Consider the following 18,089-nt stretch of genomic DNA (forward strand, 5'->3'; position numbering starts at 1 on the left):
TCTTTGCAAGCTCCTTTGAATAAATTGCCCTAATTGACATAATTTGATGTATCATTAGTTCAGGGGATATAAATATTCACACTGACAACAGCAACAATGAAAAGTGATATAAAACAGACAATCCCTTTATTAGAATGTTTTGACTTTAAATAGCATGTGAATGGACCCATTCATACAAAAGGTCACACACTTGCTCTAATTGTTTCCAAACGCCTTGATGTCACATTTACAAATGTTCAAAATGTTGCTCTCTCGAATCATTATTGTGTGTTTTATTTGTCTTGTCAAAACAAATACCAACCGATTAATTAACGAGCATTACATCAATGGCATCACAGGTGACATATTTATCAGCGAACTTTCAAAGCACACATTACAAGTACTGTTATCATATCATTAAATGCTGCATAATTTCTCCGATGCAATTTCTCAAATAATTAATTATATTGATTTTGCCAGAAATGTAGATATACATAATCCACCTAAAGTTCCTGGAAGAAACAAAGGAAAGGTAAAGATGGCAGAAATAAAATGCTGCAGACCTTTTATTCAGCTCACAAGTCAATTGGTTTAAGAGTTGGTCAGGTCATGTTTTTCACTGGTACTCATCATACCAAAAGTGCAAACGTTTTTGTGTTTTAATTCGTAGCTTTGGAACTGCTCAAATAAAAATTCAAAGGATTTTCCTTTGGGTCTATCACCGGTCTGTTACACGTTAACCTTCACATAGTCCTGCTTGGTGCTGTCATAAAAAATCTCAATATATCCCATCATTCTTATGCACATGACACTGCTTCACCTAACCTGAACCCTTTTCCTAACATGATCTAACCTTTTTTTTTTTTTTAACAAACTAATAAGCTGCACTGATGACATTAACTCTGGATGTCTAGAAACTTTATAGAATTTTTTTTAGAACAGAATTATTTGTAGTCAGTTAGTTCACATTTATCTTTCCTGCCTCTGAAACACAGCAAAGAAGTCAGAAACCTTGGCATCATTTTGAACAGCGATCACAGTTTTGATAATAAGGTCTGCTGCCAGAGTCGTTACACGTACATGGAAATTTGAACATGTGCTGAAGTGCTTAACTACTTCATTGGCTCCCAGTTCAAAAAGTTAATTTTCAACTTTATGAACTAAACGTTCGCTGCCTTACTGCTCACTGTCTGCAACCCAGTTAAACAACATCAGGTGTCCCCCGAATTAGAGCTACATGTCGTGAGGGTGGTTTCTGTTACTGTGCTCCTATATTTGTAACAAGTTGCCTGCTGACCTGAGGTAAGTTACAGCTGTGCCTGCATTCAAAAAACGACTCAATAAGTCAAAAGCTGAGTGTCTGTGAGTGTGTGTGCATGTGTATGTTAGCTGTTTTAACTATTATAAGATTTATTTTTCAGCTGTCATTATAAACCTATATAGATTTGTGTTTATTTTTACTCTCTGTAGTAAGCAGATTGAATTTGAGTATGACGAATTCTGCAACATGACTAAAGTTGCCATTACCATGATTTGGTCAAACATTGCATATATTTTAGTATTTCTAGTATGTTGTTTGTATGCCCACAATTTTTTCCTTGTTGCTCCTTGTTTGTTGTGTGTCTGAACATCTGGATTGTTTTTTGGACTTTACTTTTGCCATATTTGGATTTGTTTGCCTCCTCTGCCTTCCTGTGTACAGCTTTCTGGATTAAAGATCTGGATTTTTGGGTGTCCTGCTTGTGGGTCTTGCTCCTTCATGATCATTGTAATTAACTGTTTACTCTTAAAAAGCTATAAAATAATCACTAATATAAAAAACATTAATAAGCAACAATCTCAACTCGTCACATTTTAATACAACCTGTTCAAGTTCAAACAAAATGAAACAGTGAAAATGAAGCAGGACACAAACATCAGCGATATTGCAAAAAAAACAAACAAAAAAAACATCCTAATGTTTATAAATGCACTACCTATAAATTGCTATTTTAATTGCAACCATCCATATAATTAATTAATTAAACATAATATAAAAACAAACTAGTAACCAATTAGCACAAATATTGTTTCAGTGTTTGTTTTCGGTAAGTGCGATTATGTTAAAGAATCAGCGGCTTTATGTCTCCACTGGGTTTTCAGTCTAAAAGATAGTTTCAGAAGCACGATGACAGTTTAAAGCCGCAGCAGCTTGACCTCTGCCTATTGATGCCAATGTACACTGTATGTCTGTGAAGGTTCTCAGTCATCCAGGTCATTGTAGTCAAAGGAGCTTGCAAAGAAAAGCGTCTGGACTTCTTTAAGTTGCTTGAAGACGTTTCACCTCTCATCCGAGAAGCTTCTTCAGTTCTAAGGTCAAATGGTGGAGAGTCCCAGATATAAACCTAGTGGGAGAATCCCCCCACAGAGGGACAAAAGGACCCCCTGATGAAACTGGTTCACCCGAAAGACAAAATGCCAAAACACAAACTTAACAATGTGGTGTATGCTGTACAGTGCAGCGAGGAATGCTCAGACCTCTACATTGGAGAGACCAAACAGCCACTTCACAAGCGCATGGCACAACACAGAAGAGCCACCTCCACAGGACAAGACTCAGCAGTCCATCTGCATCTTAAGTATAAAGGACACTCTTTCGAGGATGCCAATGTTCACATTTTGGACAGAGAGGACAGATGGTTTGAAAGAGGAGTGAAAGAAGCCATCTATGTCCACTGTGAGCGACCATCTTTGAACAGAGGCGGGGGTTTACGACACCAACTGTCTGCCATCTATAATCCAGTTTTGAGATCCCTTCCCAGACGCCTTAACGCCCACTCATATCCTGGGCCATCTGACCTTAGGAATTCGCATGATAAGGTGGGGCCAGGTTTCACAATGAACACACCCGAAACTCTGGCTGATTGGGACCCACACCCAGTTTCACACCTTGGCTCAGGCGATTAGAGGATCATCAGGGGGTCCTTTTGTCCCTCTGTGGGGGGATACTCCCACTAGGTTTATATCTGGGACTCTCCACCATTTGACCTTAGAACTGAAGAAGCTTCTCGGATGAGCAAGCAACTTAAAGAAGTCCAGACGCTTTTCTTTGCAAGCTCCTATGTACACTGTAATGTGAATTTGAAATTCTGTAATGTGAAACACTTCTATTTGTTTCAAAGATTCAACTCTTTAGAAATAATTAACCAGATCAACAAAAATGGGAAACTGAAACTTCAGCAGAAAGGTGACACTGTGAAAACACTGTCAGCAGTGAAGTTTAAAATGAACCGTAATAGCACTGAAGAAATAAGGTAAGTGTCATGTACACTTATTTTGTCATTGAGAATATTCCATCCAATTAAGACTTCTTTGTTCTAATGGGGCTAACAGGCCAACATTAATGTTGCACACTGAGCTACCACATCATTACATGGTTGCCTCCTACTGGGTGGTGTTGTAAGAAGGGAGGAAGGGGAGGCACTGGAAACATCTAAACCTTTTCAAAACCTTGTTGCAGAAAGGTATATCATAGCATGACTGGTCATGCATGTTTTTGCTTCCATCTTGCACCTTGTCCTGCCAGCTCTTGATACCTCTCTCTTTGTCAGTACCTGAAAAAGATGGGATGAGGTTAGATGATAGAGCTTACTTTATAATTGATTGTCTTTAACACAAGTATTCTGTCATTCACCTGGAATGGTGTTATCCAGTATGAATCCAAAAAATCCACCGATGAACATATGTGTGGTAAAAAGCACTACAATCAATTGGTCCAGCTCTTTTATTCCTTTAGAGACAAGAACAAACAAAACAAGTCGTTAACCTTTATTAGCCAAAGATAAAAGAACTATAAATCTTGTACAAGATTATCGTTGCGCTTGCCTCTTCCATATGAAGGCAAGGATTCATTCTTTTTAAAACTAAATCAAGGCTTAATCATCCATCCACCCATTTCCTTAACTTCTTATGCAGTTTAGATCACAAGGGTGCTGGAGCCTATCTTAGCTGACATGCCAGTCCAGCATAGGGCCAACACAGAGAGACAGACAGCATTCACTCTTACTCAGTTTACTGTGTGAGGAAGCCAGAATGCCTGGTATGCACTTTTACCACGGTTGCTGAGTTTACCATACACATTTTTTTTTGTGTGGTGTTTGGTTGTATTCAAGCATCTTAGAAGCAAACGGGTGAATCCCTATATGTCTGACTGAGATGGATTTGTCTGAGATATTTTATATTTTATCAGTGGCCTGTAAACTGTTTGTGGTATTTTTTGACAGTTAAAAACTTTCTTTGTTTGAGGTTTTCAAAACATTCGACTTCACATAGACACAAATAAATGAATATATTAAAGTATCTTAACTTGCTCTTCACTGGGAGTTGCACTGTGCTCTTGTTTATATAAAATTTTTAACTGGAGAGTGGATCAACTTGGTGAGGTTATCTGGTTATGGCTTACCGAGAAATGTCTATTTCAAATTAATTAATTGTATTCACACATTAGGCTAAAAACTTGATAGTGCCAAGAGAAAGGATTTTTAAATCTTATCAAACCTTATTAAAACTTAAAAAAAATCACATTTAACAGGATATTTTGTATAAGTAACTTGTATGTTCCCTTGACCACTGAAATCAAAGACAAGCTAGATAATGCTTCCAAATAACTATTCAAATCACTTCCCGGATACAGTTAAAAATGGACTGACTTTTTGAAGCAATCTGGGTCAGTACAGAATGTGATGTCACTAGGTTGTTTGGTTGCTAATAGATTCCCATTAGTTTATGTTAGCTAGTTAGTGACAAAACCAATAACGCCATGGAAAGTGTTTAATTCAATTCAGTTCTATAGAAATAAAACTAAAGTGGCTTCATGGTGCTTCATATTGTAAGGTAAAGACCCTACAACAGGGGTTCTCAAACTTTTAGGGGCCAGGGACCCCATACAGGGGGTAAAATATTTCCAAGGACCCCCTTATAACTCTCATGCTTTGAGATGAGATGCCACTTTAGCTTGGCTGGCTTCATTGCTTCATTTTCTAGCACTTGAAGACACACAATGCATTTTGGTCTTCCATCAACATTCTCGATAAAGCCAAACTCGAGGGGACTGTTGTCACTGGCACATGTTTTTAAGTGCCACTATGCGCCAGGTGACACTATGTGTTTTCACAGACCCCCAATCTGCACCTTGCATACCCCTAGAGGTCTGGGGACTTCACTTTGATAGCCACTGCCCTACAATAATAGAGAGAAAACCCCAACAATGAAATGAGCAATCACTTTGAGCAATCACTTTGAGCAATCACTTTGAGCAATCACTTTGAGCAATCACTTTGAGCAATCACTTGGCAACAGTGGGAAGGAAAAACCCCTTTTAACAGGAAGAAAAGTCCAAGAAGGAAGTGGCTGCCTGCCACCACTGGTTGAGTTTAATGAAAGGAAGAGAGAATTAAAAAAAGCACACTGTGAAAAGAGCCAGAGATTAAGTAAATCAAGGTGAACTCAAACTTAAAAGTGGTCTGATACTGTCCTTCCTGTGTTTTTTCTTTGTCTGGTGGGTAAACTGAGAGGGGCAATTAACTAGCAGAGCAGATGTCCACTAGATGTGATCAGTACCATTTTATGCCATAAAATACTTTCTTTACCCAAGCACATCCAAACATAACTAAGTTTCTTACCAAAGCACGATCAGGAATCCTACCATCCAGTGATATGTTCATCTAAGATAACTCTTTATTGTCATTGCACAGTCATACATAGTACAGTAGTACAATGAAATCCATCCATCCCTCCATTCATTTTCTTTCGCCTATCAGGAGCAGGGTCATGAGGGCAGAAACCCAAGCAGAGAAGCCCAGACTCACTGTCCTCAGCCTCCTCCTCTGCTTATCCAGGGGAATAACACCAAGACACTTTCAGGCCAGCCAAGAGATGTAATCTCTCCTGTTTGTCCTAAGTCTGCCCTGGGGCCTCCTCTCAGTGGGATATGCCCAGAACACCTCAACCAGGAGACACCTAGGAGGCATCCTTATCAGATGTGCAAACCACTTCAGCTCGCTCCTTTTGATGAGCATGTCCACGGAACAAAAAAAATCTCCCTGTGGACATGCTCATGCATTCTAGGATTATCAGTTATGCTTCAGTTTCTTGTGTGATATATAAGTGTAACAAGTGTCACCTGGCAGTTTGTTGCTCGCTGCCAGGTGATTGGCTGAAGAGCTGTGAAAAGGTAGTGGGTGTGTGGGGTGAAGTCAGCGCTCTTCTGTGGAAAAAACCAGAGGCAATTAATTCACTCAGGTGCGAGTGGGTATACTGTCGGTAAGAGACTTTTGCCATTTTTTGTTTGGATCTTTTGCTATTGCATGTGCCTATTTTTTTAATGTGTCATTGGACTTTTTTAGTGTGACCACGAATTTTAATAGAAGAATTGATCAAGCCCTAGATCGACTGCTCGCAGGGAAACTGATCAATATTGTAGGTATATTGAGTGTTTGTTTTAGTTTCATGATTTTGAATGGTTTTATAAAATTGCTATTTTATTGGGTAATATTTTAATTGATAATGTTGTTTGTTTTTCAGCTGTGCTGTCTCTGCTGTCCTTTTTTTTGTTCTTTTGATTGATTTGTAATTTTGTTTTGGTTAGTCCGTCCAGCCGTAGAGGCGGTTATTGATTGAGAGTAAGTTTTGTAAGGGCGGACTAACCTCTCTTTTGTTTTTTTTATTTTAATTGTTTGTGCCACTTCCCTTTATCTCTCAGATCACAGGCCATACATAGCACTGATTCCCAGCTGCGCTGAGACCCGAATTGTTTGCAGTGTGTGCCACGATTGCAGTGTCACTAAGCGGGGTGTGACGGGTTGTAGTGTTATTTCGCACAGTTTGTGTGGTAAGTCTCATGCGCAGCTGGGATATCGGCAGGATGTGTTGTAAGTCCTGTCTGGAAACGACTGGGAATTTGTATGTTTAACTTATGTAATAAATAAATGATCAATTATTTCTTTGCCCCGTTTACTCATCCCTTGTCCTCGGTTACATTTTGGCGTTGTCGACAGGTTTCAAGGGAGTGGCCATTTTGTTTTGTTATTTTGTAAGGACAGCAGGGACAGGTTTGTAAGATTGGAGAGAAGGAGCAGCCAGGTCTCGATTGCCATCATGGAGGGAAGCGAGCAACAAACAATGGCCCAACGTATACAGGAGTTGGAGAATGAACTTAGAGACTTGAAAACAGCATCTGTGGGTACAGAGAGGCCCTCTACATCAACAGGAGCTACAGGAAGTGAATCAGAGACTGTGAGACCCAATCCTGTGGTATACGTACAACAGGATAGAAAGTTGCCAACATTTTCAGGGAAGTTGGACAATATGGGCTCACTGACTCTAGATGAGTGGATTGAGCAAATGAGAGACTTTGTGCGCACGAGAGGCAGAACAGAAAAAGAGCAAGCTCAAATCATTTTTAACCATTTAGAGGGTACTGCACGCACTGAGATAAAGTTTTTGCCAAAGGAACAGAAAGAAAATGTTGAGAAAATTTTTGATACACTGAAAGAAATGTACAGTTGCTTAGATTCCCACATTTCTTTGCAACGCAGATTTTTCAATCGTAAACAATTAGAAGGCGAGTCCTTAATTGACTTTTCTCATTCCTTGATGGCCTTAATGGACCAGATTATTAAAACGGATGAGGAAGCCGCAAGAAAAGCTTCAAAAGATCTGCGTGATCAATTTTGTGATGGTGTTAGAGATCTGACATTGAGGATCAGGCTGAGCGATTTGATTAATGCCAACCCACAGTGGACGATTCGTGAGGCGAGAGCCGAAGCGACCAGGTGGATGGCACAGTATGAGAATCAGCCTTTTAGGTCTAGATATAATCAGTCTGTTTCAGTCTCTGCAGATATGCAAGCTTCTTGTGAAAGTGTCGATTCTAGAACATCAGAATATGCTGAGTTGGTGTCCCTTTTTAAAGCCCAACAGACACAATTAGAGTTGGTCATTAAGGCATTAAACCCACAGGAGGTGGCTGCTTCTAGCAATCACACTTCTCGACGTAGAAGGACGGTGAATGGTAAACCCATTTGTTTTAGGTGTGAGCAAATTGGACATATTGCCCGATTTTGCCCGACATTACCCAATTCTGATGGAAATCAGCATGAAAGAGCAGCTAGGGCTGATGGCCAAACTACTGGGGCGGCGGAAAACTAGTACCCACCAGTGCACAGAGCCACACACTGGTGGGAGGGTTGCAAGGCTCCAGTAATGTAGAACTCGGTCATCTAGTTGGTGAATGCTTGGAAGGGGAGGTTGATTTGGGTGGGGTTATTATTTCATGTTTGCTGGACACAGGGTCCATGGTCACAACAATCACAGAAAGCTCTTTTAAAAATAACTTTTCTCATCTCAGTGATAAAAAGCTTAAAGACTGTGGTTGGTTGGGACTTAAAGCAGCTAATGGCCTACAAATTCCTTATTCTGGGTATATTGAGTTGGATGTTACAATCCTGGGAATTCACCTACCTCGTCGAGGGGTGTTGATTGTGGGAGATCCAACAGATAGCCACATGGCACAGAAAAAGATATCTGTACCTGGTGTGTTAGGAATGAATGTATTGAACCCCCTTTACTCTGAATTGTGTAAACAATATGGTTCTGACCTCTGGGAAGCTCCAGTTTTGAAGACTGCGCCACGTGGTTGGAGAAGAGCGTTGAGATACTGCCAAATGATGGAGGCCATGGCAAATTCTCCTGAACCCCATCGTGTTAGAGTACAGGGTAAGAAGTCTTTCTGTGTTCCAGCTGGAACGCAAAGTTATGTTCCTGTTACCTGTCCAAAGATGCCTGTGAATACACCTATTGACCTCTTGATTGAACCCCTCGGGCCTGATGATGGTTTTCTCCCGGAAGGCCTATTGGTGTCTCCTTCATTGGTAAAGGGAGAAGGAGGGGAGGCTTTTGTTCCAGTTACTAATGTTGGTAAAACTGATGTCTATTTGACACCTCGTCGGGTGATTGCTACAGTTCAACTGGCCAGTGTGCTAGCAGAGGGTAACTCTGAAATACAGGTCTCTGTAAATTCACAGTGTTGTACAGCTTATATTTCCAGTCATACAATGGCAGACAATGCAGCGGAATTGGATTTGCCTGAATTTGAAAGTCTTGAGGAGAGCGAGAAATGGCAAGCAAAAGTTTTATTGCAGAAGTATAGCGGCGTGTTTGCCAAGAATGAGTTGGATGTTGGTTGTAGTAAATTGATCACTCATGAAATTCCTTTGATAGATGAAACACCAGTGCGACAACCATACAGGCGAATCCCTCCGTCTCAGTATGAACTGGCAAGGGATCATATCAAACAGCTGCTGCAAGCTCGCATCATCAGAGAAAGTAGTAGTCCGTACTCATCCCCAATAGTTCTTGTTCAAAAGAAGGATGGAAGTCTACGCATGTGTGTCGATTATAGACAGTTAAACGCCAAGACCAGAAAGGATGCATTTCCTCTGCCAAGGATTGAAGAATCCTTGGATGCTTTGACTGGTGCTCAGTGGTTTTCCACTTTGGACCTGGCTAGTGGTTATAATCAGGTGGAAATGGCTGAGAAGGATAAGATTAAAACTGCATTTTGTACCCCATTTGGTTTGTTTGAGTTCAACCGCATGCCGTTTGGTTTGTGTAATGCACCCAGTACATTTCAGCGCCTGATGGAGCGTTTGTTTGGAGATTGCAGACATCAGTCGGTGCTTTTGTATTTGGATGATGTGATTGTTTTTTCATCCTCCGTGCAACAGCATTTGGAGCGGTTGGAAGAAATCTTCTCTCGTCTGGATAAAGAGGGGCTTAAAGTAAAACTCTCCAAGTGCCAGTTTTTCCAGAGGCAAGTGAAATATTTGGGGCATGTGGTGTCTGCCGAAGGAGTTTCTACTGATCCAGATAAAATAGCTGCAGTGCGGGATTGGAAAACGCCCAGCAATCTAGCAGAACTGCGTTCCTTTTTAGGATTTGCTAGTTATTATAGGAGATTCATAGCTGGTTTTTCACGCATGGCTGCTCCCTTGCATAGATTGGTCTCTGCACTCCTCCCTCCAGGTAGAAAAGGTAGGACCCCCCCAAAACCGTTATTGGATTTTTGGGATTTGGAGTGTGAACAAAGTTTTCATCAGCTCAAGGCTGCTCTGGTTTCTGCACCAGTGCTTGCTTTTGCTGATTTTCAGAAGCCATTTACATTGGAAGTAGATGCAAGCTATGGGGGTCTAGGGGCAGTGCTTTCCCAGGAGTATGAGGGTAAATTGCGGCCAATAGCTTTTGCCAGTCGGAGCTTAAAGCCTACAGAGAGGAATATGAGAAATTATAGTTCCATGAAGCTTGAGCTTGTAGCTCTCAAGTGGGCCGTCACTGAAAAGTTTAGGGAGTATCTTTTGGGTCATCGTTGCACTGTATTTACAGATAATAACCCACTAAGCCATCTGTCCACGGCAAAGCTAGGTGCCACAGAACAGAGGTGGGCATCAGAGCTGGCCGCTTTTGATTTGACCATAAAATATCGGCCTGGGGCTCAGAATGCTAATGCAGACGTATTGTCCCGCCTACATGGAACTGTAATGGAATTGGATGGTCCATTATCTAATGATATTGGAGTGCAGTGTGAGATGATTCCCAGTGTTCAGGCAGAGATAAGCGTTTTACCTGGTTGTTCTTTCTCTGATCTCTGTACGTTACAGAAACAAGACCCTGTGATTGGTCCCTTCTTAAAGTATTGGGAGGTGGCCAGGTTGCCAGATTCAAAGGAAAGAGATGGTCTTGGTAAGGGTTCGAGGGAATTGGTCCGTCAATGGGGGCGGATGAAACAAAGGGAGTCTGTGTTGTATCGCTGCACTCATACTCCTGATGGAGTGAGGGAGGTTGACCAGCTGGTGCTGCCACAGTGTTTACAGGGCCGCGTCCTTCGTTTACTCCACGATGAGCATGGCCATCAAGGGGTTGAGCGTACACTGCAGTTGGTGCGCTCGCGATATTATTGGCCGCACATGTATGCAGATATTGAGAGATGGTGCAGAGATTGTGAAAGGTGTGTTCTTTCTAAGGCTGTTGTGCCAAAGATTAAAACCTTTATGGGTAGTATTTCTGCATCTCGGCCTCATGAAATTTTGGCAATTGATTTTACAGTACTTGAACCCTCAACTGATGGTAAAGAGAATATTTTGGTAATGACTGACATCTTTTCTAAATATACTCAGACTGTCCCTACAAAAGATCAGCGAGCCAGTACAGTGGCAGAGGCTTTAGTGAAGCATTGGTTTCATTTATTTGGGCCTCCAAGCCGTATACATTCTGATCAGGGGCGAAATTTTGAAAGCGCTTTGGTGCAACAGCTGTGTAAAATTTATAAGATAGAGAAGAGTCGGACGACACCCTATCATCCACAAGGTAATGGTCAATGTGAACGATTTAATCGTACACTTCATGACTTGCTGCGTGCCCTGCCTCCTGAACAAAAGCGCCGGTGGCCGCGGCATCTCTCCCAAGTCACATATGCGTATAACACCACAGTACATCAGTCAACTGGTATGACTCCATATTATTTGATGTTCGGGCGAGAGCCATGGTTGCCAGTGGATTTTTGGTTGGGTGCTGGCAGTGAAGTTGATGAGGACGTCACTCTTGAAGAGTGGGTACAGGAACACCAAAAGTCCTTGGCTGCTGCATATGATGTTGTGCAGCAACGGTTAGAAAGGAGAAGGGTTCAGAGAGATTTGAATTCCTCTAAATGTGCTAGTCCTGATTTGGAGCAGGGCGATTTGGTGTATATGAGAAACCACTCTGTAAGAGGTCGCAATAAGATTCAAGATTTTTGGGATCCCACGCCCTTTCAAGTAGTGCGACCTCCTCCTGGTCATGGCGTAGTATATTCAGTCGCTCCTGCTGGGCACACTGGTCCACTTCGACAAGTACATCGAACTGAGTTGAGAAACATTCCAATCAGGGAATTGGATGGAGACCAAGATAGTGGCCTACAAATGTCAAAACAGGATGATCTAACCGGAATGTTGGCCACAAATAACAGTATGGTTGATGAAGTGGAACAGATGTTTACAGAACAGGGAGATGGAGGCGATTCTGCAGTGTTGGAGGAAGGGACGTTGAGTCCCACACATGTGGGGGTGCCCCATTTGGATTGTTCTGGGGACCTAGAACCTGGGGAGGAAGATGTTGCCAGCTTGACGCAAGGGTCTCGTAGGTCAATGAGGAAGACTGCTGGACAGCACTCAAACCCATTTAAATTGCCACAATCCATTATAAAATGAGCAAAATTTTAAGTGTGCTCTCTTTTCAGCTCATCGTCGGGTTGCCGATGCCCTTTGAAGGGGAGGGTTGTAACAAGTGTCACCTGGCAGTTTGTTGCTCGCTGCCAGGTGATTGGCTGAAGAGCTGTGAAAAGGTAGTGGGTGTGTGGGGTGAAGTCAGCGCTCTTCTGTGGAAAAAACCAGAGGCAATTAATTCACTCAGGTGCGAGTGGGTATACTGTCGGTAAGAGACTTTTGCCATTTTTTGTTTGGATCTTTTGCTATTGCATGTGCCTATTTTTTTAATGTGTCATTGGACTTTTTTAGTGTGACCATGAATTTTAATAGAAGAATTGATCAAGCCCTAGATCGACTGCGCGCAGGGAAACTGATCAATATTGTAGGTATATTGAGTGTTTGTTTTAGTTTCATGATTTTGAATGGTTTTATAAAATTGCTATTTTATTGGGTAATATTTTAATTGATAATGTTGTTTGTTTTTCAGCTGTGCTGTCTCTGCTGTCCTTTTTTTTGTTCTTTTGATTGATTTGTAATTTTGTTTTGGTTAGTCCGTCCAGCCGTAGAGGCGGTTATTGATTGAGAGTAAGTTTTGTAAGGGTGGACTAACCTCTCTTTTGTTTTTTTTATTTTAATTGTTTGTGCCACTTCCCTTTATCTCTCAGATCACAGGCCATACATAGCACTGATTCCCAGCTGCGCTGAGACCCGAATTGTTTGCAGTGTGTGCCACGATTGCAGTGTCACTAAGCGGGGTGTGACGGGTTGTAGTGTTATTTCGCACAGTTTGTGTGGTAAGTCTCATGCGCAGCTGGGATATCGGCAGGATGTGTTGTAAGTCCTGTCTGGAAACGACTGGGAATTTGTATGTTTAACTTATGTAATAAATAAATGATCAATTATTTCTTTGCCCCGTTTACTCATCCCTTGTCCTCGGTTACATAAGTAGTAAACTGGTTGGATATGCTTTTAAGAGAAGAAAAACTATTTTATTGCATAAAATAGCACTGATCGCATCTTGTAGACATATATCTGCCAGTTGATTGAACTGCTCAGTCTGTCCACTCAACCTAACAACAAAAATCACACACAGAGGGGACAGTGTCGGACAGTTTGTCTGTGTGGTGAATCAACCGTGAGCCTGACTCAAACAAGCTCTTTTGCACATAGTCTTCATTTATTAAACTGCTCGACAAACTCTAACACTACAGTCAGCAGGAGAATTTTCCCATTACAGTGCAGCTAGCCAACAATAAAGAACAACTTACTGCTTAGGAGACAGAGAGTAAAGTTGATTGTAAAACAAATTAGTTTTTTAACATAAAAGTTATTGCTACAGCCAGGGGCGATTTAAAAGTGACACCCCCGAGACTGCTTTTTACTTTTAGTTTCCCTGTTTTCTATTGAGTTATCAATTCTGTTACTAGCTAGCTAATGCAAGACTATTAGCAGCAACCAACCAACTTAGTGATCTCACATTCTGTACTGGCACAAGATGGTGCTACGCATGCTCTAAAAATTGTAACTCTAAATACTTATTTCTTAAATCAACATTCACAGATAGTGCTAAATCTTAGAGTATTTTAAGTTGGGCTCCATGGTTTATTACACATTAATACACAACCACAGCAAAGTGTGTAATAGACAGGCTGGTCCAAATCGAGAACTGGATACACATGCAGAATCTGCATTACCAACAGGGGGAGATAATATATTTAAAGTCAGGAAGTCAGTAGTGAGCACAGAAAGGTATGATTTACATTCTTGGGTCGTTAATCGACAGAAATGATAAAGCTAGTTGGCTAATATGTATTTACATATGAATAATGTCTGTTTAAAATGTGTTCCCATGATTATTTCAATGTTAGTTTGAAATAAAATATCTCACTCTGCTGGTTCTGCAGCTTACTGCAACTTTGCATGCGTCTCCATTTCATGCTTTGGAGAGGCAAAGTATAAAATGGCGAACTGGCGTGTCTGTTGCACATTTTGCCGTGATACTGTCATGTCCACTTTAAGGTGATTGCTTTCTTTATTAACATACAAAAAGTCTGCCTTTATAATAATTTTATAGTGGCCAGGAAGTCATGATGATAAAGCCATGATGTAAAATCTGCTTATGTATTAACCACAGTATATGTGACAGTATGTGTGACTGATTACTTCTTTTTGCTGCACTGCCCCATTACACTGGACCTTAGGGTTCCCCCACCTACCAAATCCTATTTTAACTCTTTTTTTTAATTAAGATTTGTACCATATCAACCCTTATTTATTTTCTTAGGATTGGGGTATAGAGGAAGGACATGACTTCCAGAAAACAGTTTGGAGAAACATGGTGCAGCGGTGCACAAGGAGATGACCTAGAAGGGGACAACGTCAATGTAAAACTAGCTACTATCTGATGCCAATAGTAAAAATACATATATTTTTGTAACTGATGAACTGATGTAAATTAATCTTTTACATGGAGACATTTTAAGTGAAGTGGATAATAAGAAACAGAACATGTAGTAGCATTCTAAAAGTGTCATGAATCGCTGTGCGGCAGGCAGGAGTTGGACCCAAAATGCAAGACTCACAGACTCAGGGGATGAACTCAAAAATCACAGCTTTATTTGCTGGTAGGACAAACATACAAACTAAACTAAACTAAACTAACCTAAACTAAACTGGGGAAACAACAAACTAAGAACTCACAGAGAGACACAGGGCGATCCACACAGCATGAGGGACGACACGACACTGACTCAGAGAAACACAGGGTTTAAATACACTGGGAAGTAACGAGGGGAATGAGACACAGAAGGAGAGCACAGCTGGGAGAAATCAGAACTGATGAGACAAGGGAGCAAAGTAGGATACACTCACATGAGACACAGACCTTCAAAGTAAAACAGGAATTAGCACAGATGCAAACTAGACTAGGGGAGACAGCAACTAAGAAACACAGAGGGCAGCTACTAAATAATCAGAGAACTAAACAGAATACAAGAACACCAAACTAAGACACTACACTAAAGAACAAGCTAGGACAACAACGAGAACTAAGAACATAATACAGAAAACTCAGAGGCACAAGAAACTCAAAACACTGGGTCACTGACCCAGGACCGTGACAAAAAGAGCAAATTTGCTGGTAGTTTAATAAAAGCCACATTGTTGACACAAAGTGGTAACATAGGTACAATTTGCCTGTAGCACCTCACAAGAGTGTCCTGTGACATTGACAAAAGAGCCACGGATGTTTAGATATATGGATTTGTAAAGGTTTCTGTTGACCAAGGGGCACCGTTTTTAATCACTAGAGACCACTAAGATACTCTAAAATCCTGAGTCAGAGTTGGCTTTTCATGTGGCATGTGTGACCATGAGCACATGGTGGAATACAGAGGGCCATTCAAAATGGAAATGCCTGCAAGTCCAAGGCCGTGCTTTCATAATCCTTCTCAGGCAATAAACTGCATAATGAAGTTGTACTGAATTGAATCAAGAACTGCAAACAGCGCTGACGTTCAAATAATAAACTCTTGTTCAAATAACCCATCCCAAAACATATACACACAAAGGAACACACACACATTTCCTGCCCAAAACGACAGCAGTCAAAAGTTCAAGGCATCCACAGAGTTGATTTTAAATCCAACAGCTTGTACATCGAAAGACGTCGGGATGAGCAAGAGTTTGTTTACAAAGAGCATTGACAGGTTTCCTCTTGTCTGGTGCTATCAGCTAATGTTGAGGCTGGGGACAGACTTTGGAGCAAGAGTGCTTTATCTGAGCTGGGCAGATTACAGCCAGTTACATGGGGGCAAGCCAAGAGGATTGGGAGGTAAGCAGCCTAGACCAGAGAAAACCAGACAAGCCCTCATGCCCAGTATTGCACTCTGGATTAACACTTTCTTGGGAGACACTAGCATCACATGACACATAGGATCAAGGTCTCATGTCTGCGGAGAAGAACTGTTTAATCTTGAAGATTGCTCTTTTGATGGCGCTTCATAGGAGGTGGTCACAAAGCCTATGAATCAGCTAATCAAAATGTCATCAAAATAATGTACTTATCAGTTGTCAACCTGTGACGATCTATAACTCTCTTACTTCTAAGATCTCTGACTGATCATATTTATTTCACATTGTGTAATTTCATCTATTAGATTAATGTTTGGATTGATGACTGCATTAGTGTAAGCTGAGAGTGATCTATCAGTTGCATATGAATGCATATTTTATTATGTTTATGTAATGTAGAAAAACATTTAAAGTATTACAAAACAATTTTACCCTATTCACCTTTCGCATTTAGCTTTATTATTATTATTTTTCCCCTTTCTGCTTTTTCACTATTGTTTTTCCCTGTTTAGTCATTCCTCTTACCAATAGGCCAATAGGCAATAATGTCAATGAAGAATTTGTGCACACTACATAAACAGAAGTGCAAGTAAACCTAGAGTTATCTATGATTATACCCTTGGAATGTTTTATAGATTTGACCTAGGCACTGTGAAACCTTTATAAGATGTATGTGATGGGATTACCATATTACAAATACTTACGAAGTTGCAGTGCTTTTTTTCTTTAAATTGTTTGCAAAATTGTCAGAGACCTGATTGAAGTTGGCAATATCTGCAATCAGCAAATTCCAGTATAACATAGAAAAAACTATATTTTTACAAATGAAATCTAGAGTAATTGTTAAAAACTAACAAACAAGAAACCCCCCAAAAATATTTCAAGCATTAGGTTCTTTTCTGATGTTTTCTGCAATCTGCACATCCCTAGATGTAGAAGTTTTCCAAAGAAGCTAAAGTCACATATAACCAAGCCAAGCCCTTAAAATTCTATTCTCAAAGCTGCCGACAACATCTACAGTTTTACACTTTAAATAAATGTGATTCCAACCCAGCCTCCTTCTTGTGCTAAGAAGAAAAGTCATGCATGGATGTACAAAGAATCAAGCTCAAGAGCCTTATCAGTGCCCCCTACTGGCTGTTATGCTGGTTTTATCCTATTCAACCCATATAAAACATGCCTTAAAAGACTGGACTCCAAACTGAATGTTTTTCTGTCCTAAGTACATAAAGGTAAAACCAAAGATTCCCAAAACACATTTAGTCTAAAAGACAATTTGCCACCTTTAGCCTAAAGACTAAATGTAAAATGTTTGCCATCTGGGCCTGTGGGATTTTGGAACACCTTGGCATTAGGAGCTTAGGCTGGCAAAACTACTGCATCTTTTCAAGGGTAATCTCTAAGTGTCTGTGGGAACACAGCCTGGAATTCACCGTAAGAGGACTATGTCACTGGATGTTTTATTTTTTGTCATTGTTTACTGATTTTGTTTTGATTAATAAAAAATAAAATGGTCAAACTTGTGTAATATCTCAAGCAGAAATCTTACAAAAGTGTCCCACAGCACAACTATTTGAACAATTATAAATGTTATTAAAGCACCATAGCTTAGTTTCTTCAATTATGCACCAGATGTTTAGAGCACTTTCTATTGTGATTCCTGTTAGATAAAATCATAAAGGAGGTGGTGAAATAAATGATAGATCACACCCAGTGTGGGTACAGACAAAGAGTTTGTCATGGTACAGTGGCTACTGTGTACTGAACTGAGAAGAAAATGACGTGAAACTGCTGCTTTCCAACATTTTTAATGCTCATTGATGCATAGTAACAAACTAGCGCTGTGCCATAACAAACAGACATGGGTTGTGTGGGCTTAAATAGACAAAAGAGCAGGTGCATGTGCCATCTTGTGTATTTTATCGTCCTATTTTGTTGATATTATGCTGTGAAATAAATTATTATAAACCAGGCTGAATAAGC

General features: G+C 40.6%; 1 protein-coding gene across 1 annotated transcript in view; it reads right to left on the reverse strand.

Annotated features, from left to right (window-relative positions):
* Positions 1-3,057: 3,057 nt before the first annotated feature.
* Positions 3,058-18,089, reverse strand: part of LOC146705080 (solute carrier family 23 member 2) — a 71,089-nt gene continuing 56,057 nt past the window's right edge. Inside the window, exons 11-12 of the mRNA XM_085460983.1 lie at positions 3,653-3,748; positions 3,058-3,572 (exon numbers count right to left, since the gene is read on the reverse strand). Of these exons, the coding sequence (XP_085317109.1) occupies positions 3,403-3,572; positions 3,653-3,748 (266 nt within the window). The 3' untranslated portion in view covers positions 3,058-3,402. The remainder of the gene's footprint in view (positions 3,573-3,652; positions 3,749-18,089) is intronic.

This window comes from Copadichromis virginalis, linkage group LG7, assembly GCF_057382275.1.
Source record: "Copadichromis virginalis isolate Kocher_CV1m ecotype Utaka linkage group LG7, C_Virginalis_male_GT1.1, whole genome shotgun sequence".
In the NCBI taxonomy this organism is placed as follows: Eukaryota; Metazoa; Chordata; class Actinopteri; order Cichliformes; family Cichlidae; genus Copadichromis; species Copadichromis virginalis.